The 26,163-nt window shown below is 39.5% G+C and overlaps 1 protein-coding gene across 4 annotated transcripts in view; it reads left to right on the forward strand.

Moving 5' to 3' along the window:
- The first annotated feature begins 364 nt into the window (after nt 1-364).
- Nucleotides 365-26,163, forward strand: part of FEM1C (fem-1 homolog C) — a 56,202-nt gene continuing 30,403 nt past the window's right edge. Inside the window, exons 1-3 of one of the 4 annotated variants that reach the window (XM_055302145.1) lie at nt 365-557; nt 1,393-2,123; nt 20,379-21,485. In XM_055302145.1, the coding sequence (XP_055158120.1) occupies nt 1,580-2,123; nt 20,379-21,485 (1,651 nt within the window). In that variant the 5' untranslated portion in view covers nt 365-557; nt 1,393-1,579. Of the gene's footprint in view, nt 558-756; nt 902-1,392; nt 2,124-20,378; nt 25,111-26,163 lie in introns of those variants that run through there. The other 3 variants (XM_055302146.1, XM_055302143.1, XM_055302144.1) reach the window with 3 other exon arrangements.

Consider the following 26,163-nt stretch of genomic DNA (forward strand, 5'->3'; position numbering starts at 1 on the left):
CGAGCCGAGCCGAGCCGAGCCGAGCCGAGCCGAGCCGAGCCGAGCCGAGCCGAGCCGAGCCGCGGCCCCGCCCCCTCGTGGCGCCCCGCCCCCCGGCGTGCCTCACGCCGCTGCGTCCTCCGCCGGGCTCGCGGCCCCGCCCCGCCCCGCCCCGCCCCGCCCCGCCCCTACGCGGTTGCTCGCGGCGGGCGCCGCCCTCCCCCGGCCCAATGGCGCGGCTGCCGCGTCAGTGATGTGAAACCTCGCTCCGGCTCGTCCGGCCCCCGGCCCGCAGCCCATTACACCATCCGCCGCGGCATCCGCTGCAGCTGCTGTAGCCCGCGCAGACGGGGAGGGCGGGAGGCGGCGCGGCGCGGCGCGGCGGGGCGGGGCGGGGCGGGGCGGGGCGAGCGGCGCGGCCGGATTCATTCCTGTGGGGCGCGGGGCATGGACGAGCTGTGCGGCTGCAGGCGGAGCAGGCCGGCCCCGGCGGCGGCGCGGACGACGGTTTCCATTTAAGGGGGGGCGGCCCGAGCGTGAGCGGCCGGCGGCGGCGGGGAGGACCGGCCCCCGGGCAGGTAGCGGCGGCGGCGGGGCCCTCGGCGGGGAGGCCCGGGCGGGCGGGCGGGCGGGCGGGCGGGAAGGGGAAGGCGGGCGGCGGGCGGCGGGCGGCGGGCCGAGGCCGCGGGCGGCGGGCTCGGCGGCTGGCCGGGCGGGGGTGGCGGGAGCTCGGGGGGGGGGGGGCGGCCGCCCGGGCCTGGAGACGGCGGCGGGGAAGGTTACGGAGGGGCGACCGCGGTCCCTGGCCGGGGGATCAAAACGGGGCGGGCCACGTTGGCCAAGCTGGACGGCGGCCGGATTTCCCGAGGCTCGAGGACTTCTAAAGCAAAGAGCAGCTCCAGGGCGACTCTGATCATCAGCGGTGAGCTGGCCGGGTTTGTGCTGCCCGACCTTTGTGTTCCGTCCCCAAACCCCCTCTGGCCACCGGGAGGCCTTCAGCCTCGCGCCCTTGGCTCGCTCTCCCCTGCAGCTGGGAGCCAGAGAAACAGTTCTGAACCCGCGACCCTTGCCTCTTCGGTCGTACCCACTCTGGGCGTGTGCGAAGCCGAAACTAGAACAAAGCTTGGCCGCTTGGGAGGCGACAAAGCCGGTCGCCGGGAGCGTTTACACGACCGTGTGCAGAAGAGAAACTGCCGCCCCCCGAACCCTTAGGGCCCGTGTGCACCTTTTCGTGTTCTTCCCACCGTGTCTGGGGGGCTTGAGTAGTCCCTGGAGGAAGCCTTCCCCCTCCTCCCCCTTCCGACTCCCGCCGCAGAGGAGTAGAAGTCAAGAAGACCTAAATGGTGTTTTTGCCCTTACCTGTGGAAATTTCAAAACTGCCACTTTTTTTTCCCCCCTCTCTCTCTTTTCTAGTTTGGTGCCCTGGTTGTCAGATGCTGGGAGGCGGTAAGACAGCATACTTTTCGTGGTTTTATATCCGTTTGGGGTGCAGCGATTAACACTGAACTTTGGTTCCTGTGAGTCTTGCCTGTGTCGACAGAGTGAAGCTGGAGCTTTGCTTTGAAGGATAAAGAAAGCGCAGCCTCTCCACCGGACGTAGATGGATCTAAAGACGGCAGTATTTAACGCAGCTCGGGATGGCAAACTCCGGCTTCTCACCAAGTTGTTGGCAAGCAAATCCAAAGAGGAGGTTTCCTCCTTGATCTCTGAAAAAACAAATGGAGCCACGCCACTCCTGATGGCCGCCAGGTACGGGCACCTTGACATGGTGGAATTCCTCCTAGAGCACTGCAGCGCCTCCATAGAAGTGGGGGGCTCTGTCAACTTTGATGGCGAAACCATTGAGGGGGCTCCCCCGCTGTGGGCCGCCTCTGCAGCAGGACATCTGAAGGTGGTGCAGTCTTTGTTAAATCATGGAGCGTCTGTCAACAACACGACTCTAACCAACTCCACTCCTCTGCGAGCTGCCTGTTTCGATGGCCATTTGGAAATAGTGAAGTACCTCGTGGAACACAAAGCTGATTTGGAAGTGTCCAACCGCCACGGGCATACGTGCCTGATGATTTCGTGCTACAAAGGACACAAAGAGATTGCTCAGTATTTACTTGAAAAGGGTGCAGATGTTAATAGAAAAAGTGTTAAAGGTGAGTTCACCTTCTTCGTTGCGGTTTTTGAAGTGTTTACCATTATTTTTCAGGAAGTCTGATCCCTAACTATATAAACAGTGGGCGCTGAGTCAGCCAACACCGACAGACCTGTTTTGATTATGTGTCCCTTCCATCCTAACCTTGCTGGTCGTTTCTCTGATACCCCATAACACAGTGAACAAGTGTGATGAAAAGACCTCAGTCGCGACATTAAGGAGCATTTTTCTGTCACTTGTTTCGAGTATCTTCCAATTCCTGGGTTCCCCAGAGTTACAGGGGATGTTAGCGGCAGTTAATCTGAGCCTTTAGGCTTGCATTTCATCCACTTCAGAATATACTTCACAATGTAATGTATTTGTCTTAGCTTTGATTTTTTTTTTTTTCTAAGAGCGTTGGTAGAATAGAAACTACTATATTTAGTGAGTCATTGTGTTATGTGTCTTAGTTAGGCATTTCATTTGTTGTTCAGTCAGGGAAGGCCAGGCCACACTGACCTGGAAGGATTAGTATCAGTGGGAAAGGAGAAAAATCTGTCCTCTTGTTCTTAATTTATCGTGTGGCCAGTAGAAAAATCCTTTCACCTAGAACACGTATTAAACATAGCAAGAGAGAAAAGAGATTTTAAAAGCTGCTACAACCCTGAGAGCCAAACAAGGACTAGGCTAAACAGACAGGGATTTGTTGGCTAGCAACATAAACATTTTTGTCCAAAAGAAGAGCACAGGTTGACTGTCGTGTGTAATTTTCAGGGATTGTAAGAAACCTAACGCAGCAAATGGTAGTTGAGAATTTCTTTTTTGGAAACTCTTAAAAACAACTCTTTTGATCGCGTATTTTGATACTTGGAAACCTTTTTTTTTCTCTTCTCTTCAGCATATTTATTTATACAGCAGAGTAATTCACTGCCCCATTAAAAAAAAAAACAACAAACTATTAAAACTGAAAAGTAGCCTACCTACACAGTAAAAAAAATTCAAACAATACAAATTGGTGGACAGTGTTTACAATGAGAAATCTTAACCACCTCTGATTTCCAGACCTCCCACCCACTGGAAGCCACTGTTTGATTGCTGTTTATGGGCTTTTGTGTGTTCTGGAGATGGTCTGTGCAAAGACAGGTACACTTGTCTATGTCTCTTCCTCCCTCTTTCCCTTCTGTTGGTTGATATATACTGTTTGGGTTTTTCTTTTTCTTTTTTTTTTTTAACCTTAAATTATCTTGGCTGTCATTCAACTGCAACACACAGAACTTGCCTCAGTCTGTTTAGCGGTTACACAGTATTTCATTGTACGAATGTACATAATTTATCTAGGCCCTGTTGATGGACAGTTAGGTCACATCCAATATAAGCAGTGCTTCTGTAAATATTCTCAAACAGAAGTGTGTCACACTTGTGTGACAACAGCTATATGCTAGGTAACCTATAAATGGAATTGCTGAATCGAAGTGTGTATTTGTCATTGTGATGGTGTCTGATTGCCTTTCAGAAAGGCTAGCCAGTTATGAGACACAACATAGTTGTTGGACGTAATTGACTGATTTTAGTATTTTTTTTAAAGGTTTAATATAGAATCGTGTGGGCTCACTGATTTTCTGTAAATTTATTTTTTAGAGAAAATATAAAAATCTCACAAAATGCCACTTAGAGATAATCCTTCCAAAATACTTATGAATTTATTATGTATATTTGTAATTATATTGTATATGTTCCTCTATAACCTTTTTGTAGCTTAATCAGTAATATCTTTAATGACATTAATTATAGTCCTTTAACTTCAGTAGCTGTGTACTCTCCTAATAGAGTTTTCTATTGCTTCTGGCTTTTCAGTAGGATAAAGAAATGTTTCTGTGGACATACTTAGAAAATGTTTTGTTTGTTCCTGGTTATCTTTGGGGTGGGTTGTTGGCTCAGAGGACAGCGTGGCATTTTTGTTTGTTTAAAACATTCATTCCTTTAAAGAATGCCTGTTTAAAGGGAGCAATTACTGCTTACATGACCCATGTTACCATTGGGAATGCTTTGCAATCCATTAACTAGCAGAAAAAGCGTTAAATGGTACGTCTACCTTTTTAGGTTTGTTGGATTTTTTTTGTTTCTTTGTTTTGGGCTTTTTATTAGGCAAATAATGCACAGATTGTTGAACTTAACATATCTAAGTGAAGTTGTTTTAAACTCAGGTCATTGGAGAGATAAGTACTGATACTGCTTCCCTTATGGTTTTCAAAATTGCTTTCCATGCTTCTGGAGATATAATGTATGAGAGAGCTTCACTATAAGTAGCTCATATTTTTGTGAGCATTTCCCCCTGATGAACTGAATGGTATATAACTTGATAACCTTTGCTGTTTCAGAAGAATGTTTCTTTTATCACTATCATCATACAGCCTTGTATGTGAGAATACGGTCCAGTGATCTAATTCTGGAGTTGGTTTTGGTCAAATGATCTAATTCTAGAGTAGTTCTGTCCCACCCCCACCCCTTTATCAGTATCTAGTACTTGTGCCTTTCAAAAATATTACACACAAGAAAACAGTTTTATGCCAGAAATTGTTTTCACGTATTCTCAGTTTTATATACATACAGATGTATGTCATATGTGTGTGTGTATTTATATATTTGTGTGCAGTACTTTTGTTATAGTGCCTTTTAATTTTTACAGTGATTCTTAATAAAAATTGGGGGCAGCTTAAAGTGTATATGTACCCCTCCCCCACTCTGATCCTGAAGCTTCCATTCTTTGATAATCACTCTTTTCTGACTCTAGATTTTTTTTTTTTTATGGGTTAATGTGTCATTAAAAGGCGGTTGAAACTGAGGCAGGAACATTGGAGAAGGATCTATCTGATACAGTATCAAGGAAAGATGCCACCCCCTCCCGCTGCCCCAACATTTTTTCCCCTATCCAAGAAGTAGACAAGAGTGATGAGATTAGGGATAAAATGGAATAACTTCTTAGGAAATGGTATGTGTCAGCTGTTGGAAATGGTTGTGAAGAAAGAAAACCCCAGTAGATATGTTTGGTCTGCTTAAATACCAAATGCACATGACTTCTACATTCCATTACTTTTTAACAGGCAGTTGGCATTTGAATATATTCCTTAACTTTTGTTTTCATTACTTTTTAACAGACTGTTGGCATTTTGAACAGGTTTTAACCTAAGGTGGAATTCATCCCCTAATTGAGAGAGCACTTATTACTGAGTCCCTCAGTGTACTAGGCTGTTAGACCTTAGAATATACAGAGCTAATTAAGACAAGATAGCCTGTCCTTGACTCTGTGCTCTTGAGCTCACGGTTTGATTGGAGAGACAGGCTCATATGCAGCTACTTAAGCCACAGTAGGGTAAGTGCAATAGTAGTATTTTCTTGATTTGATATTTGTGAATACTTTATCCCCACTCAGATCATTCCCCGGGAGACTGTGGGTTCTTTGTTTTCCGGTGGCATTCACAAAGAGGAGAAAAACTTTGAGATGTTTAGGAATACTTTTCCCATTTAACACAGCAGGTGATTTTTGAAACAGGAGAGTGGGTTGCTGTGTAAAAACCACAGACCCCAAATCAGAAGTGATTAGACAAGCCCATCTCAGAGCTACTATATTGATTTCAGCACTTCCTGGTTATGGTCATCTTGGGCTTGTTTTGTTTTATGTTGTTGGATTCAGAATAGAATCTATGGCAAAGTTACTTTAGCCCTTCAGTTCTGCTTTTATACCCCAGATTCTACTGGGAATTGAGCAGCTGAGAGTGATTTGAGTGCTACGGACTAGTAGTATAGCTTCTCTGAGTTGGGGTTGGAGAGACTGGCCCTAGAATACAGGCTCTCCTCCTACATAGGTTAACCTTGTAAATACCCAAGGTAATTAGGTAAGTTGGTAAGAAGATAATCACTGTGCATTTTCTGTAGGCAAGACCCTGTGTGGGACATTGTGGAGGCCTCTATAAGATACAGGATGGCATATTTGTTAACTGCTGAAGGAATAGTGTGAGCCTGTGCTGATGGATTTTAGAAGACATGTCATGGAGATGTTGAACTCGGAGACATTGAAGGGGTTGTCAGGGTTCAGATCTGAAGATTGCATTGGATAAAGTTTTTTAATGCTTAGGAAATGACATAAGGAAAAGCACATTGAGAAATATGTTTGGAGAGTCCAGGAAGTAGAAGAGTAGGCATATTTGGACCAGAGGGCACTCAGGACTAGATTATAAAGGACTGACTTCTAGGTAAAGGCGCTTGATTTTTATTCTTTATGCAGTGGTAAGTTAGTGAAAGTTTCCAGTTGAGAAATAACTGGGATTTTTTCCCCTCTCTTTCTTTCTAGAGAAACCCACCTATATGCATTCTAATTCTATTATATTGTGAGCTCTTTAAGGCTAGAGACCTGGTGTTTGTGTCCATATGTTAGAAAGAGTGTCTGGCCCATAGTGGGTAGTTGGTAAATGAATAAAATAGGTTGGATTTAAGAGAGAGAGGATTATAAGCTCTTTGATGGCCCGGACTGTTGTGTTCTTTCACTATGGAAATAAATACATATGTGAAGACAATGTAAGACATTGAGGCCATAATTGTGAAAAATGAGCAGTATAGGTAGAACTCTAGGAGTTCAGAAATGGAAGAAATTCTTGTAGGCTCATAAGTATAGCTGGCTGTAAAAGGGTTTGAGAGAGAGCCTGTTCAGGCAGTTTTATTTGACTTCTTACTAGGGAAATGTTCTTATTCCTGCATAAGGGGAGAGAAGAGTATGATTTGAGCCACTTTATACTTAACCACCTTTCTTCAGCCATCATCCACATATGCCACAGTTTTAAAAAATGTTATTTCTCTCTCCTCTCCTTTTGTTTTCTGCAGTAGTTTATTTATTTTTTCTCTGCAGTAGTTTAAAGGAAACCCTACGCATGTTATATTAGTTCTCTGCCATGGCCTCGTATAGGCAATTTGTGGTGTAGATGTATTTTAATGAAGGAAGTGTGAAAAATAAATTTTATTATTATATATATATTTTTTACCCATTGCAAGTGCAGAGGAATCTCAGATAAGAAAAGCTCCCCCATAAATTCAGAAAGGTTGATGTTAGGATCAGGGATAAAGAAAGTGACCCTTATGCAGTTGGTATGCGGGGTGGTAAGCTCTGCCAGTTGGAAGCAGAAGTTGTCCATCCTTTTTTGATTTTTCAAAATTCTTCTCAGCTGTTGGTAACCTCAACACCTACTATCAGAGAAGAGTTGGAGAGAGGGACTTAAAACTTATGTGGCTTATCTGTATCGGTTTTGATTTAACAGTAATGTTCAGATGACTTACTGGTTGAATTCATGAACATTTTGTTTCCACTTCATTGTGTTGCGCCTGCAAGTTGTTGCACGTTCATCCTTTTCCTCTTGGGTCCCCTGGCACACTTCTCTGTGTCCCCATAGAGACTTGGTACCCAGTTGGAGAAGTGAAGCTGTAGAAAGTGTGTAGGTTGAGTGCAGTGGGGAAAGAGCCACTGTGTTCCTCTAGGCTCAGAGATTGGATTTTGAACAGCTGAACTGAAGTTGGGAAGAAGAGGAGTACATCCTGAACTCTACTGCCCTTTCTGGGCTGTGGGCGGCTACACGAACTAACAGCAGAGGTTGTTTTGCTTATTGACCTTTGGGTACCAGTGGTTCCCTTGCTGAGTTCATTTTTTTCAGACTTTCCTGGATGCAAATTGTTTCTTTAAAAACAAAATTCAGGGAGCCCTTGGCATTCTGGAGACGAGCGCGGTTGAGAGACATTAGGAATGTATGTAACGGAAGATAGAAGTGGGCAAAGGCCCAGGTAAAGAAGTCACATGGGGACACATCTGCCAAAAACATCTCTTCTTCTTGTCCCCAATGCTTTGGGAAGAGTGACCAGGAAAAGGAATTTTCAGGAAGTCTGAATTGTAATGGTGATGCTTCTAGCAGCCGATGTATAATTTTCATCAGATTACACTGATATTGGTTGCTTTTCATCCTGATGCCTTAGCTCAGGCCCTCTTAGCCTTAAAATTCTACTAGATGTCCGGACCCATCTCCCAGGCTCTTCCTGATTCTCCTTGAGTTATAAGAATTCGTCCTACCTCTGGATGCAGATGTTTTTAGTGTTTAACTTTGTTGTGATCTTTAGGGATCTCTATGGTTAAATATCCTTATGCTCTGAACTCAGTGCCTTATACAAAGAATTCATGAAGGGAGGGTACGTGGTAACCTTGGCACAGTTTGTATTTGATTCTGCTTTGATTCTTTTTTTTTTTTTTTAATTCCTGTCCTTGAGTATCTCTGGTATTAGAATATACACGGGGGAAGGGAAGCATCCTGAGGAGAGGAACCTTCTAGTGCTCCATAGAATCCTGAAGTCTCTACCCCTTCTCACCTCTTCCCTTAACTCATACCATTTAGTTATCCCAGGAATAAAATACTTGGAAGTCAGCATTGTTCCACAGTTGAATTGCAGGCCCTTCCCCATCTTTGCACGTGGGCCTCATATGAGTACCAGCTACAGAGTTGAAGAAGAATGGAGGCTAAAGAATAGAGGTGAGAATTGTTTCTGTGCATTTCCAGCAAATGTGTAAGGGACCTTTAATTTCTGCTTCTCAAAGTCAAAACTTACTTTTATCAAAAACACAAGTACTTTGATTTTAAAACAGCTTTGAGACACAAGTCACATACCATTCACCCATTTAAGTGTTCAAATCAGTGTATGCAGAGCAGTGCTGCCATCACCACCGCCACCTTTTCTTCGTTACCGCACCACCACTCCAAAACCCATATCCAGTACTACTCACTCCCATTTCCCCTCCTCTCCCAGCCTGCATGCAGGAAGTTTAGGCAACCACTACTCCTTATGTCCTTAAGTGTTTGTCTGTTCTGGACATTTCATCATATAAATGGAATCATAATATGTGCTCTTTTGTGTTGTGTGATTCTTTGCCTCTGTGTGATATTTTCAAGGCTCATCCATTTGTAGCACATGTCAGTACTTTATTGATTTATTCTTTTCATTGCATAATCCCTTGTGTAGATAGACCACATTTATCCATTTATCAGTTAATGGCCATTTGGACTGGTTCTACTTTTTGGTTATTAGGAATAAGAATGGTATGAATGTTCACTTACAAGCTCTTGTGTAGATGTACGTTTTCATTTCTGTGGGGTATATATGGAGGAGTGGAATTGCTAGGTCACATGGCAACTCTCTGTTTAACCTTTTAAGGAACAGCTCAGCTGTTTCCCAAAGTGGCTGCACCATTTTACATTCCTGTCAGCAGTGCAAGAGAGTTCCAATTTTTTCACACCCTCACCAACATTTGGTATTACTCTTCCTTCCTGAGACTGCCATCTTACTGGATATGAAGTGGTATCTCATTGTGGTTTGGATTTTTTTTTCTTCAGGGCTGTGATGTTCAGCATCTGTTCATGTGTTTATTAGCTATTTGTTGATCAGCTTTGGAGAGATGTCATTGTATTGTTTGCATGTTTTAAAATTGGGTTATTTGTTTTATTACTGAGTTGTAAGAGTAATTTATATATTCTGAATACAAATCCTTTATCAGATACATGATTTGCAGATATTTTCTCCCATTCTGTACATTGTTTTTTCACTTTTTTTTAAAAGTAAATTTATTTTTTTTTTTTTTAAGAAAATGAGGGAAGTTAAGAATAACAAAAAGGGAGTCAGGTATACCAGTAAAAATAAGAGGAGCAAGTAAAATGAGTGCTGATCACAAACTTGATTTTTTTTGTAAAAACTGAAGTAATTATAAAATGTCTTCCATTTCTTTTCCTTCCTTTTTATTGAAGTATAGTTGACATACAATATTGTATTAGTTTCAGGTATACAGCATAGTAATTTGAGTTAAACATATGCGGTGTTCACCATAATGAGTGTAGTTACCATCTGTCACCATACCATGTTATTACAGTATTATTGGCTGTATTCCCTATGCTGTAGTTTTCATTCTCATGACTTATTTTATAACTAGAAGTTTGTACCTATTACAGCCCCTCGCCTGTTTCACCCATCCCCTCTCACAGCCTCCCTCTGGAAACCATCAGTTCTCTATATATGCGTTTCTGTTTTGGTTTGGTTGTTCATTTTGTTTTTTAGATTGCACATTTAGGTGAAATCATATATTTGTTTTTTGCTTGTGTGACTTATTTCACTCAGCGTAATACCTTTTGGCCCATCTATTTGTCACAAATGACAAGATTTCAATTCTTTTTTATAGTTGAGTATTACTTCATTATGTGTACACACACACACACACACACACACACACTGCATCTCCTTTATCTGTTAGTCTGTCGATGGACACTTAGGTTATTTCCATATCTGGGCTGTTGTACATATTACTACCATAAACAGAGGAGTGCATGTATCTTTTTGAATTATTGTTTTTGGATTTTTTGGGGAAGTGGAATTACTGGGTTGTGTGGTATTTCTATTTCTAACTTTCTGAGGAAACTTCATACTCTTTTCCACAGTGGTTGTACCAATTTGCCTTGTTTTTTTTTTCCACTCTTTTGATGATATTATTTATAGCAACTTGGATTTTATTTTACAAGCTCATTTTTGAAATATTCAACTGTAGACCACTTAGATTTGACTTAAGACAATTGGGGGTTTTACTGATACCCTTTGCTACCTAGACAGGAAGGTTTCTGTGGGTCAGACTGTGTTTGATAAGCACAACTGTATTTGACTAAAACACACTAAAACTTGACCTGTGTGAGGACTTTACAAAATAACAAAATCTGTTGAATTGATATTTCTAGAAAACGTTTACATTATAATAGGCATTTTGTATTTGTAAAATATTTTACAGACTTTGTAAGAACATTTTTATTTCATTAAAAATATAAATTGGGAGTGGTTTAAAAATGGACTAAATTCTGATCCTGGAGAACCTGAGTAATCCTATCCAAATTGAGATATTTATAAATTCTGTGTTGAAGGTCTTGTAGGACTTAAGTAGTTAGTTGATTGGTAGCAATCTCTTGCAAACAGTCACTTACTGTTTAGTCAAATCCAAAACATCTTGTGTGGAGCCTGGGCACTCTTAGGGCTCCTACTACTTATTACTCAAAATAATAGTAAATTTTTGGATTTCTTAAACCCTTGACTCCTTTGTTAGGCACCTAAACTTTCACAGTTGAGCACGAATTCCTGTCTTTTATGTGCCTACTATCAAAAGATTACAGGTCTCTTTAGAATTAACAGCAACTAAGATTGGCACATTCATTCATTCATTCATTCCTTTATTTTTAAGATTGGCACTTTTAGGTCGGTCTTCTTGAGAAAGACTACCATGTTGTTTATTTGTTGTTTTATTGTTTTTATTATAATTCCAGTACAAACATAAAGTGTAATATTAGTTTTGGGTGTACCATATAGTGAGTCAGCACTTTCATACATCACAAGTGACTGGTTAATCCCCATGACCTATTTCATCCATCCTCATAACCATATTTTTGTGCAGGAGCATTTGCATTGTTTCCAAGGAATATGGCTACTTTTTATCCTTCCAGATTTTCTTAGCTCTGTTTCAAGGTTAAGTTACAGTAGTTGAAAATTAATATGTTTAGAGCTTACTATTTTAACTTTCTGTATAAATACTTGAACTGAATTAACACTTCATGGACCATTAGCTTGATTTTTTAAAGAATTAATTAATTGATTTATTTATTATTGAGAGAGAAAGAGAGGGAGTACAAGCAGAGGGAGAGGCAGACTCCCTGCTGAGCAGGGAGCCCCATGTTGGGGGGTGGCTTGATCCCAAGACCCTGAGATTATGACCTGAGCCAAAGGCAGAAGCTTAACCCACTGAGCCACCCAAGCGCCCCCATTAGCTTGATTTTTAAGGAATGTCCGTTTAACAAACATGTCTTTTAAGAAATCATGAGAATTTTCCATAATGAATTCAGTGTCAGAAATTTTACTTTTTCTTCAAATGAACATGTTCTGAGTCAGGCACTGAGAATTGTATAATACACTGTTTATTTACTTTTTTTCTTTAGTTAAAGGTAAATTAATTAAATTTCAATGCTAAATATCCTTAATTTCATCTAAGATGCCTAATAAGTATTTATTTCTGTATTTTGTGTTCTATTTTTAATTGTCCCTCTCACTTGGAGGATAGAAAATCAAGACATTATGAGGTACTGATACCAAATCTTCCATCGCACTATGGAAACATTTTTAAGAGGCATATAACCTCAGGAAAATGCTTGAATTGACTATGCAGTAGTACTTGGCATGTGATATTGTGCACCAGAAGTTTAACACTGATGTTACCTAGCAAAAATTTCAGGTGATTTTATTGGTCTTTGGCATGTAACTTAGCACAGACTAGTGCCAAGAACATAGTAACTTGATTTTTAAATTCAGCTTGTTATATTTTTTCACAAGAACCTGTATTTAATCCTGAAAGCATCTTTCTCTTGAATGAAACAGTTAATAGAGCAAATATAGCAGGTAACTGATTGTCATTTTATAAAATGCATGGAGAAAGTCAGACTAAGAAGCCCAGAAATTGGAAGGTAAATAGACTTGTCATAAAGTAAAGTTTGTGAACAGACCTGTAAAAATGTCCTATATGCCTTGGTACAGAAGTAATATAAATTAAAATTCAAAAATTAATTCTGGTGCCAGAAAGAATACAATAAAAGTAGATCTTTTAAAGATTACCTAATTCCTTTGGGATGAATTAAAGATGTATTTTAAGTTCTCACACATTTGTGATTCTGTCTTAAATTAGGCATTAATTTTTTTTGTCATTTATTGAAGTAAAATTTATACACCATAAAATCCATCCTTCTCAGTATATAGTTCTGTAAGTTTTGGTAAACATACACTATAGTTTATCCACCAGTATAATAAAGATAGAATGGAAAGTTCCTGCATGCTCCTCTGTAGTTGGCCTCTCTCCCAGAATCCTCCCGCCCCAGCAATCACCTGTTACCATTAGTTTTTTAGGCATTAATTTGAATAGTGAAAATTCTGAAGCAGTGCACATGTATGTCAACAGGGAAGTGTGTATGTAAACCTGGACATGCCCCCTTACTTGAACTGTCACCATAAAGCCACTGAGAATGACTGTGTAGTATCTGGAGTTTGTGTAGACTGTACTCATCACTTAACGTGAGAAAATGCCCAGGATATAGGAAAAAAGCAGGAAACGGTTTTATATGGACTGATTTACAACTTTCTCAAAACCTCTATATAGAGAGACAAAAATTATCATTGCTTTAAAATGATGTTTTTGCTTGTTTTTTAAGCTTTTCTAAACTTTTGAATCAAGGTCTAGGCTACAATTCAGAAGCAATTTTTTAGGGCCTCTAGGGCATGAAAATGTGATGCTCATACACTTGCTACAGCAGTTAAAATCCTCTCCTAAGACTTTACTTTTTAAACTTATCCTCAGAAGCTAAATTTGAATCATTTTGTATGATAATCAAGTATTAAAAATTTAAGACTCTTACATTAGCCTTAGCAGTGTGCTGCTAGTTGGCATATTATATAGGATCTGGGTACTCTAGGAATAGACCATTTAGGTAAGAAAACAGATTTGTGTGGCAGTAACATTGGACTACTACAAGGTGTTACATAATATCATAATAGTAGGTGTAATAGGAATACCTACCAGGACGTGGGACACGTTCATTCACCAGGCATCCTCACAATGACACATTGGTATGGTAGAAACAAGGAAGTGTCTTCTTCAGGCAGCTGAAGTTTCTGTAGAAACTTGAAGGACAAGAGATTAAAATGGTAAAGAAAAAAGAATGTATTAGAGAAAAATGAAAAGTAGAGGCATGGAGGTGGATGTGAACAGGACGGTTCCTGGTGCTGGGAGCAGTACTTAGGATGGCATAATATGAAGCATAAGTAGGGTCTCTGCCACGTGAATGGCAGGTATTGACAATGCCTTAGAGAAGGTGTTGGCAAACTGGCCCAGGGGTCAAATCCTGTCCATCTCCTGTTTTTGTGTTGTCTGACAGCTAAGATGTTCTATATTTTAATAGTTGGGGGAAAAATTAAATGAGAATAGTACTCAGTGACACATAAAAATGCCATGAAAATCGTATTTCAATGTCTGTAAGTCAGGTTTTGTTGGAAAGCGATTGCCTCCATTAAATTAATGTATTGTCAACAGATGCTTCTTGCCATGGTAGAGTTGAGTGGTTACAGTAGAGACAATTACAGCTTGCAAAACCTAAAAATACATCAGGCCCTTTATAGAAAAAGTTTGCCAACTCCTGGTGAAACTTCCAGTGCGGCGTTTACATTGGGCATGATGAGAAATGAAGCTGGACAAGTAGGGAGTCAAATAATATCTCAGTCTTTTAAAAATCCATTTCTCATAGTGTATTTTGTGTATGTTCTCAGTAACCAAGATGAAGCTTTACTTCACGTAACATGTTCTGAAACTATGGATTTTTTCTTCATTGCCCTCCCACCTTCCACGGATAGTGCTTTGGGAATTAGTGTTGTAGCATTTTGAAAGCCATCTAAAAGGTTTTCAACGGTTTCTTTAGAGGAAGCATGAAAGTGTTGGAGTTGGAAAGGAACGTGATCGGGGGAGTTTCATTATGAGGGTTGGCTTATATTAGCTACAACTTACTCATCAGATTCTAGTACAACTAACATTTAGAATGTGACCCCAGGAATGAGCAGTACACTGCAGTGGCGGTTGGGAGACATCGGTTTGTGTTTTACTACCAATTTCCCTGCTTTCTATTTGTAGAATAAGTATTTTCTCTACTTTGCAGAATTGCAAATGTAAGATCACAAGGAGGCAATCGCTAATAAGTAACATTCAGGAAAAGAAGAAATGCTGCGCTAACGTATGGATACCTTTTTCTTCTCCATTAATGTCTGCTTTTATGGTTTGCTTCTATTTTCTCTGGGTTCAATTTTACTGTTTTTCGCCTTTAGTTTCCTGGGATGAAAACTGAGCCATCTTTTTAAAGCCTTTCTTTTCTATTGTGCACATTTGAAGCACAGTTTTAGCCACGTCCCACAGGATTTGTTACTTAAGGTTTTCATTTTCACCTAGCCACAAATTTCCATTGGGATTTCTTCTTTGACCCATGGGTTATTTAGAAGTACGTACTTAAAAATTCAAATCTGGGGATCCCTGGGTGGCTCAGCGGTTTAGCACCTGCCTTTGGCCCAGGGCGCAATCCTGGAGTCCCCGCATCGAGTCCTGCTTTGGGCTCCCGGCTTGGAGCCTGCTTCTTCCTCTGCCTGTGTCTCTGCCTCTCTCTCTCTCCCTCTATGTCTATCATGAATAAATATAAAATAAAAAATAATAAAAAATAAAATCTTTTAAAAAAATTCAAATCTATGGAGATTTTTCCTAATGTTTTGTTGTTGTTGCTGCTGTTGGTGTGTGTGTGTATGTGTGAGAGAGAGGTTTTTTTTTTTTTTTTTTTTGAGAGAGATTTCTAACTTGCATTGTGGACTTCGAGCATAATCAGTGATACCAGTCCCTTGACATTTCTGTGAGCCTTGCTTTATGGCCAGGATGTGGTATGTGTATTCTTTCATATATCCTGGAAAGAAAATGGTATTCTACAGGTGTTCCCATATATATGTCAGTTTTTTTTTTTAAAGATTTATTTATTTATTTATGATAGGCATAGAGAGAGAGAGAGGCAGAGATTCAGGAGGAGGGAGAAGCAGGCTCCATGCCGGGAGCCTGACGCGGGACTTGATCCCGGACTCCAGGATCGTGCCCTGGGCCAAAGGCAGGCGCCAAACCGCTGAGCCACCCAGGGATCCCCCTATATGTCAGTTTAAATCAGGTTTGTTAATTGTGTTCACATCTTCTCTACCCGGATTGGTTTTGTTCTCTACTGAAAGAGGTGTGCAAGTCACATGATGGCAGGTTTGTCTGATTCTCCTTGTAGTTCTGTTGATTTTTGCTCTATATAATTCAGACCTATGTTTTCCAGTAAAAGCAAATTTGGAAATACTGTATCTTTATGTTGTTTTGAATTTTATATCCTTGTAAAATGTTTTCCTTTATCTCTAACCATACTTTTTGCCTTAACTGTCAGACAGCTTCCTTACTTATTATGGTTCATTTCTACATAGGGTATACATTTATTTCCATTTTTTTTCACTGCAGCCTTTTTCTGTCTTGAAGAAAAGGTGTGTGTCCTGTAAGCAGCATGTAGTTGAGTTTTATGTATTTCTATTTTCAGTCTGATGGTTTGTGTCTTTTAATGAGAACATTGAGTTTGCTTGCATTTAATGTAATTACTGATACATTTGGGTTTTTACCTCCTACTTTCTGATTTTTATTTGTTCTACCTGGTTTGTGTTCTTTGTCTCTCACTTTTTGCCGGCTTTTGAATTATTTTTCCTTATTTCATTTTTTTCACTTAGTAACAGAGTATGCATCCCTCTATTATTTTAGTGGTTACCATACTACTTTGGCTTGCCAAAGGAGTAACATACATTTCTGAGTTTACCACTGTCCAAGCAATGCAAAAATCATTAGAATACTTTAGTTCCAATTCCCCTTCTTACTTTTATGCTCTTGCTGTCATGCATTTTATTTCTATATGAATTTCAGGCCCTGTGAGAAACTTGTTATTTTCAAAGTTAGTATTTCTCTCAAATTTACTGCTTTTGTTGATGCTTATGATCATAGTTCCGTGCTTCCATGTGACTCCTCTTCTTTTAGCCTGGGGAACACCCTCTAGTACTAGATCTGCTGGTAATAAATACATTGGTTTTTCTCGTTTTGTTCATAACTGAAACAGCCCCTCATTCACATGTATTCTTGCTGTGGATATAAAATTCTCAGTTGGCAGTTATTTTTCTATAGTGCTTTCATAATGCCATTGTGTTGTCCTCTGGCTTCTTGTTCCTGGTGAGAGCTTTGCTGTCAGCCCAGCTGTTGTTCTTGTGCAGGTCATTCTCTGCCTGTAATAGTTTTCTCTTTGAGCACTCTGCAGTTTTGCTGTAGTCTGCCTCGAGGTGGTTTTCTTTGACTTTATCTTTCTGGGTGTTTTTAAAACTTACTAAATTTATAGTTTTAATATTTTACCAGCTTCAGAAAATTCTTAGACTTTATCTTCTGTGTATTGCTTTGGGCCCAGTTTCTTCCTCTAGAATTCTGGCTTTGAGAGCGTTAGTCTTCTGACATGTTTCCTTCTGAGTCTTCACTGTCTGTGCTTTGCCAGCCTGTCATCTCCATGCTTCTTTCTGTGTATTTTCATCTGACTGATTTTCCAGTCACTCATTCTCTATTCAGCTGTGTGTAATGTGCTTGTAAAGCCACCCACTGAGATTTTCAGTTCTAGAACATCCATCTTGTTCTTTTTTTGTATTTTCCAGTTTTCTGCCTAATTCTCAGAATTGTTTTTTAGTCTCTCTTACTTTGCTAAGCATAATACTATTTTGAAGTCCAATAACTGTATTATCGGGGTCTTCTGTAGGGCTTTCCCATCAGTTCTTATTTGCTTTTTGTGTTGTGGCTCCTTTGTTTGGATACTAAGCGTTATATATAAAGAATGTAAAACAGTAATTTGAACCCTAGTAAATAAATAGATAATATCTAGATACTATTTTTTGTAAATACTATTTGTATTTGCTTCTGCCTTTTGACTACTTTCACTAGCAATCCTGAATTTCTTTAATTCAATATCAACATGATCTTAAATTGGATTTTGGTTCCTCCAGTGGCTGGTCTGTCTGTAGTTTGTCTTCAACTACTTGAGTGCAGCCACCTCAGAGCTAAAACTCAAAGTGTATGGGGGCATTCAAAGTTCCCTTCTTGGGGGACTCTGGACTCTAGTTTTCTCCTCTGGCCCTGCCCAGCTGTCGGAAACTCAGCTGCTTCCAGAATCAGAAGAGGTCACTGGGGGAAGCTTCCCTAAATTCTGGACATGTCTGATTTTCTTTCTTCTCCTGGGTATGGTCTTTTTAGCTCTCTACCTGTGGTCAGATTTTTAAAAATAAATTTTTTCAGCTTTTTAGTTATTACCAGGAGGGTGATCCTAATACTTTAACCATTACTAGATGTGAAACTATTCTATAGGTTTTTTACTTAAGAAAAAGAAAACTTTTTTTCTAACGTATGGTTATTCTAATAGAGCAGTCTGGTTAATTAAAAAACTGGCTTCTCTTGCATTCTTACCCTTGATTTTATGTGAGTGTGAATGGAGAAGAATGCCATCTAAACCTATTTCTCTTATATTGTCTCTTAGAGGAAAGGGAGAATGTAAGGGATTCCTAAAGGAGTTTAAAAAATACATTTAGTAGAGTCTGTGTTTAATTGAAATCATTTTGAACCAATGAACACTAGTAGTCAGAAGTTCTGGGCTTTCTTATTCTTAGTGCTTGGCTTATAGACTCATTGCTAAAAAATTTCATCAGACGCTGTTCTGTTGTAGACCTTTGAAATCCTGAGTTAGAATAAATATATGCAGATAATCATGTACTTCCTGTAGGTGTCATGGGAGACTAACCAGGATGAACCTATGGAGAGATTCAAGCCCCAATGGGTAATAACTGGCTTCAAATTTTAGTTATAGATTTATTGTGTGAAATATTGAGGTTTAAACTACTTTCTAGTGGCACCTGGGTGGCTCAGTCGGTTAAGCATCTAACCCTTGATCTCAGTTCAGGTCTTGATCTCAGAGCCATGAGTTCAAACTCTGCATTGGGCTCTATGCTGCGCATGGAGCTAACTTAAAAAAATAATAAATAAAATAAAAGTTCTTTAATTTAATAAAAAAAATATACTAGTTTCTAGGACACATACTGTGTCAGGGGTCCCCCAAGGCCATCCCCATGTCTGGAGGTGAGTCCACATAAATTATAGCCATGGCTAATGTTTATTACAGTGATGTAATAAGGATGTGCAGCTGGATCCTAAGGGGAAAGGCACAGGTGGGGCCTAGAAGAATCTGTGTGCAGGCTTTTTTACACTGTCTCTTCGTAAGAGGTTACACAGGGCAGTGTCTGCCCAGGGAAATCCATTAGGAGACTTGGAGCCCAGGGTTTCTATTGGATGTTGTTCACATAGGCACCTTCTGCTGAAATACCCCCAAATTCCACACTCCAAGAAGAAAAGCAGGTATGCAGCACAAACTATATTGTTTATACAAACAGTGGGCTGCCCTTATCATGGGAGGGAAAGTTTTCTGATCTGTTGACATTGGGAGTTCTCTGCAAGTAGCTCTTTCTAAAGATGCCATTGTTGTCCAGCTGTGTTAACTCTTTGCTGCACATGTGCCTAAAATGACTCACGGTTGAAATTTTCATTTTCCGCAAACAACATAGGTAAACATCAAAGGTCTGTGTGATAATTTTTGTTAACGAAAAGTAGTAAAATGTTTGGCATTAAAGCTGGGCAGCTAAAATACTTGGGTGGTTATAATGTCTTAATATGTTATATGGGCTTTTCCTAATGTGTCAGAGCTTGTTGTCCATTTTAATCCATGTGTGGGAAGAAGAAGACAGCATTGGAACATTTAGTACATCTTGAAAGAATGTTTAAAAAATTAAATTACAAAGGGAAATAATCCATTACGAAAGGACACTTCAGATGGCTCCTTTTAAACTTCCAGTTGAACCACCCACATATTTTTTCACTTTTTACTGGACTTGTTTTTCTTATGGGTGCTTTCTGAGGAAAGTATGTTGTCACTGAGAATTTTGATTAAGACAGCTGAGGTTCATTTGTCAATCAGAAATATTGAAAAAATAATTTCTGACTACTGTTAGAATCTTAGATATTATAGATTAGATTTCTCATTTATAAATGTTAGAATCTTAGATATTATTAGATTATTAGATTAGATTTCTCCTTTATAAATGTGGAAGCTGACCCAGAAAGTTAAGTAACTGTCTGCAAAGCTGAATAGCTGGTTAATTTCATTTCATTGCTTTTTAGTCACAGAATACACACTTGAAAACGTTATTGAAAAAACCCAAGAGGCCATGGATTCATTTGGAATTTTCACTTAGTGTCTTTCATGATCTTCTTATATGCCTAATTTGGCCATTTAGTCAACAAACTCAACAAGTACTTATGTAACCCCTGCAATGTGTCACACTAGTTTTAGGTGCTGAGAATCATTTTTTTCTCATTTGTGTTCAGATTAAAGTATGCCTGTCCCATGAAGGTCAGCCTAGAACTGCCTTTTTTGAGATTGCTAAGCGACATTTATGTACTATGTGGTCTTCTGGTTCCTCAAAGTATGTTTCTTTTCCCCCCCTTCTCCTTAAGGTAATACTGCATTGCATGATTGCGCAGAATCTGGAAGTTTGGACATCATGAAGATGCTTCTTATGTATTGTGCCAAGATGGAAAAGGATGGTTATGGAATGACTCCCCTCCTCTCAGCAAGTGTTACTGGTCACACGAATATTGTGGATTTTCTGACTCACCACGCACAGACCAGCAAGACAGAACGGATCAATGCTCTAGAGCTTCTGGGAGCTACATTTGTAGACAAAAAAAGAGATCTACTTGGGGCCTTAAAATACTGGAAAAAGGCAATGAACATGAGGTACAGCGATAGGACTAACATAATTAGCAAACCAGTACCACAGACGCTAATAATGGCTTATGATTACGCCAAGGAGGTTAATAGTGCAGAAGAGCTAGAAGGTCTTATCGCTGACCCTGATGAGATGAGAATGCAGGCACTATTAATTAGAGAACGTATTCTGGGTCCTTCTCATCCTGATACCTCCTACTATATTAGATACAGAGGCGCTGTCTATGCGGATTCTGGAAATTTCAAACGATGCATCAACCTCTGGAAGTATGCTTTGGATATGCAGCAGAACAATTTGGACCCATTAAGCCCCATGACCGCCAGCAGCTTGTTGTCTTTTGCTGAATTGTTCTCCTTTATGCTCCAGGATAGAGCTAAAGGCCTGCTGGGCACCACCGTTACATTTGATGATCTCATGGGCATCCTGTGCAAAAGTGTCCTTGAAATAGAGCGAGCCATCAAACAAACTCAGTGTCCAGCTGACCCATTACAGTTAAATAAGGCTCTTTCCATTATTTTGCACTTGATTTGCTTGTTAGAAAAAGTTCCTTGTACTCTAGAACAGGACCATTTCAAAAAGCAGACTATCTATAGGTTTCTTAAGCTGCATCCAAGGGGAAAGAATAACTTCAGCCCCCTTCACCTGGCTGTGGACAAGAATACTACCTGCGTAGGGCGGTACCCTGTGTGTAAATTTCCATCTCTGCAAGTCACGGCCATACTGATAGAGTGTGGTGCTGACGTCAACGTCAGAGACTCTGATGACAACAGCCCCCTGCACATCGCTGCTCTGAACAACCATCCCGACATCATGAATCTCCTTATTAAATCAGGTGCACATTTTGATGCCACAAACTTGCATAAACAAACTGCTAGTGACTTGCTGGACGAGAAGGAAATCGCTAAAAATTTGATCCAGCCCATAAATCATACCACATTGCAGTGTCTTGCTGCGCGTGTCATAGTGAATCATAGAATATATTATAAAGGGCATATCCCAGAAAAGCTAGAGACCTTTGTTTCACTTCACAGATGATAACCCGACTATCTTTTAGCACTGTTTAAAGCACGGATCGCTGACAGTTGCCTCATAAACGAGCACTGTTGTGAGAACACCAGCATTCACTTAGCTTGATATCCTCGTGCTCTCATTGGCTAAAGCATTAGAAGCATCAAATTTACAGGATTGGTTTCCCAGTATTTAATATAAATATACCATATAATATATTGTTTGTGAATTATTGAGAAATGTAATGTCATTTGAATTTCTAAAATTGTCTGCCAAAGGCTTATCTGTTCTGGTTCCATTTGCTGTCGGGTGTTTGGGACAGAGTTCACTGTTTTTCAGTGGTGTCTTTATACTTTTTTGGTTTGTGAATTTTATACAATTGAAGGTCTTCTTTTTTTTTTTCCCTGCTTCTTCTCTTGTCCAAGCTTCTTCCCTAGTTCCACTTGATTTTTTTCCCTAACCATTTCTACTTACCATTTTCTCCCCTCTTAACGGACCCATGCTAGGTTGCACACCCTTTATGGACTTGTTACCATTTGCGATTACCATAAGTGCTTTATCTTCTCTATGCACCGGCTTAAACTTGACTGTTGTATGTTAGCACATTTTCTATGCAGCAGTTGGTCAACTTCAACTCAGAACACTCTTAAGTTTGTTATAAAGCTCATTTTTTTGAAAGTAGTACTCTTGTAGCATGACAATTTTTAGAGCTGCAGGTTGGCTACCTGAGCTCAAGCTTTTCTGTTTTTTTTTTTTTTTTCCTTCTTTCTGAGGTTTCTCTCTCTAATCCACTGAAATTATTGTGTGCTAAATTTGGGAAACAAATCTCTTCTAACTCATTAACCCAGTTGAAATTTAGGTCTGTCATATTAATATATCATGCAGTAAAAGGAAGACTCTTTACAAAGTGACCCACCTTTCATGCTGCACCAGCGTTGTCCTGCTTGTGCTGATGATGTGATTAGGTGTAGAGAATTTGCTGAAATTTAACCTCCAAGTTTATCACACAGCTTTAATGAGTCACAGTGAAATACACAGTGATTGAACCGCAGATCACTTTTAGTTATAAAAAGAGCTAAAGCATGTCAGTGGCATGATGCTTGCCAAGCCAGATCTAGGCATCTAGGATAATTAAGGTATTTTAGTACGCAATTTACTGCCGTAGTTTTAAAGGTCAGTAACAGTGTCCTTTCTTCCAGCTTACGTATACCTTTAAAGATAACTTGCATGAATTACTTTGGTCTCAGTTATTTGTCACCACAGTTAAACACAAAAAGGTCGCAGTGCTTCCTATTCCCCTACTGAAAGTTATTAGCTTGACTCTGCTTTTCTTTTCTTTTCTTTTTTTTTTTTTTTACGGTTTTTTTGTTTTTGTTTTTTCTTCCCAACAGCTTTGCTAATGCCACAGAAAGGGCTCTTTTAAGAAAAGATAAGTGAAAAGTACTAAAAAAGATTCAGGTAATTATCATTCAGCACTTTATTGTTATTCAGAATAAAATTTATGACAGCACATTTGCCCTGCAAATGTCTTAAAGAAATTGTTCTGAATAAAAAGCTCCTTATTTGAGGAAAAAAACCTCAAGTTTACCTGTGAGTTGAATGAGCTGGATCACTTGGGTTTTTGCTTGCATTTTCTCCTGAGGGTTGATGTCATGGTATTTACAGAGTCATCACTGCAAAGAATCACCTTAGGTTTATTTCGTCTTTATTCAGTTAAAAAACTAAAAACAAAAAAGCCCAACTCACGAATAGTAGTAAATTTAAAAAAAGCGTTAGACTTACTTTTCTAGTTAAATAATTGAGATTTAATCTTTTTTAAACTATCCTTATTTTACTAGGTTGTGAATTGCATTTCACCATTAAAAAGGTTTGAATGGGATGTAACTAGTCGTGGTCACTCTCCAGCCTTTTGATGAAGAGACTTTAAACCTGTATTTACCATGGGCAGATTTGTTGGAACGTTTGAGCTATCACATATATTAAGAGTTTGTGATTAGACACACATTCTAGAAATATCAGACATTGAGATTTTGAAATCATTTGCCTCTAACCTTGTGATATAAGGAGTACATATGCATGAGCTGCTTTTTTCTGAAAAGGGAAACTGTAAGTTCAATAAATCTACTCTAGTAGATCCCAGTTATTTGAGGGTAAAAGCTGAGCAATTGGGTTTTTCAGTGACTTAATATTTTCCCCTCCTTTTTTGGGAGGGAATAAGAAAGCTTTCATGTTTGTATGGTTAGGTGCACCTCCCTCTACTTGACAGTTGAACTTGTACGACTCTAGTGGAACTAAAGATTTCTTTACATCTAGCATCTTCCACCACTAAATATTGATTGCTTAAAACTGTTCGTCAGTGTTGAGAACTGAAATGTCTTATTTCAGTTGGGATACAATTCTACTTCATTGGCCATCTCCCCAAACACTGTTAGTTCTTGACAAGTGGTTTGATTTGATAGCTCTGAACTGTCCATGATTTTATTTTGGAGGAGGTTGGTTAATGAATATGACCCCAGACACTGTTAAGGCTTTTGTTAGAAAGTATTCTCAAAATTGTTGACTGAATTAAAAAAAAAAAAAATTTGTGTTACTTTTTTTTTTTTTTTTTTTTGACTACGAGTCCTTTAAAACTTAATGAGCTAATTGTGCTCCTGTGGGTCGAACTAAACTATCCACTTTAGCACAGTGATGTTGGCTGGAGTTTATAAGTTGATGCCATTTCTGTAAAATGCCCTGTCAGACCTGCTGAATTTTAGATGTTCCACTACTGACCATTCCTGGAGAAGAAACGGTCATTTTACTCCATTTACTCAGATTAGATACCAGTCTACTTTATACAGACAAGTGGATTGTAGATTTTTTAAAAAGGGTCATTTTCTTATCCATAAATCTGACAAGGGCATAAAACCCAAATCAGCAAAAAAGTAACTTGGTGCCCATTATGATTTTGAAGTTAAGTGATTGCTTACTTGTAAAGTGACTACCTTAATGTATAGTATTTAAGAGACCCCCATCTACTGTGACTTGAGAAAACTCTTTATGTATGAAAAAATTGCTCTTTAAAATCATATCACCCGGCTGAAACCTTAGGTTGAATTTTACAGGTAAAATAGTCCTTGTAATTATCAGAATTGTGGGGGCCAGATGAGATGATAACCATATTCTTGTGCACTGCAACGGCAGCATTATTGCTTGGAACTTTAACCATTTTAGAGTTAGATCCTAAAGATACTAATTGGTCGTCATCCTTTTTCTTATTTCTTTTTTTCTTTTTTTCCCCCACCCTTATATATCACTAAACAACTAGTTTCTCCCTTTCGTCACTTCCCATTGTGTATTTTTTCAGAAGAAGTACTGTACTCAGATGCCAGCCAATAAATTGTCACATAATGGAAAATGATACGCCACAACATTCATTGTAAGGTTTAATAAAATTAAATTTGCACCAAATACAAGTGTATTTGTATTAACTCTTTTAAGATTTTGTTAGAAAGATACCGGGTGGTGGTGGGGGGTGTGCAGAGGGAAAGAATCTCAAGCAGATTCCCCACTGAGTGCGGAGCTCTATACCCCCAGGCTCAATCCCTCAACTCTGAGATCATGATCTGAGCTGAAACCAACACTCAACTGACTGAGCCACCCGGGCACTCCTTGTATTAACTCTTAATACTTGATTGATAATATCTTAATACTTTGATAGTGTGCTTCTGTTTCAAAAAATGCCCACTTGATAATTTAAGGTCAGAACTGTTAGAACATTGATTGCCCATACTTGTATTTTAAAAACAAAGATGGTTTTTCTACAGTTCTAATTTCTTTTCCAGTGAGGACCACAGAAACTAAGATACAGAAAGACTTATTCAGTGCATAGGAGACGGGCTGCTTGTAAGTCTTGTATTTTAACCAGGAGTGGGGCTGCTTGTAAGTCTTGTATTTTAACCAGTTTGGTATTAGGTATCAGAAGTGTGTCAATAATTATATTACTATGAAGGTAGGTGTCATGATTTATTTCCATCACTTCTTAATCATAACATCTGGGTAGTCTTCGTCTTTTTCTTGTATGTAGGTTTTTTTTGGTAGGCCCAGAAAATACTCTGGCTGTAATTTCTAAACTCTAAACATAAATTGAAATAACCAATTGTATAGGCTCTCCCTACTTGAATCATTAACCTGCCTTGCCAGTAACAAGTACAGACTTGTCTTTCCAACAGGACCCTTTTCAACCTTAGTCTTGCTTATCCTTGGTTCAATGTCCCCTGACCACCACCACCACCACCAGTAGTTAAGAGGAAATCTTCCAAATTTATAAGGATAAGAAAGTTCTATTTTTAAGGATTCGAACAAGAAAAAGCCTTAAGTCCTAAGGGCACTGTTTCTTCAACATACTTTTTAATCTTTATTTTTTCCATGTCTGTACTATCAGACTGTTCTTTTTTTTCCTTCTTATCTATTTTGCCCAACCCCCACCCTCCTTCCCTCTGGCAACTACCAGTATGTTCTCT

This window comes from Nyctereutes procyonoides, unplaced genomic scaffold, assembly GCF_905146905.1.
Source record: "Nyctereutes procyonoides isolate TBG_1078 unplaced genomic scaffold, NYPRO_anot_genome, whole genome shotgun sequence".
Lineage (NCBI taxonomy): Eukaryota > Metazoa > Chordata > Mammalia > Carnivora > Canidae > Nyctereutes > Nyctereutes procyonoides.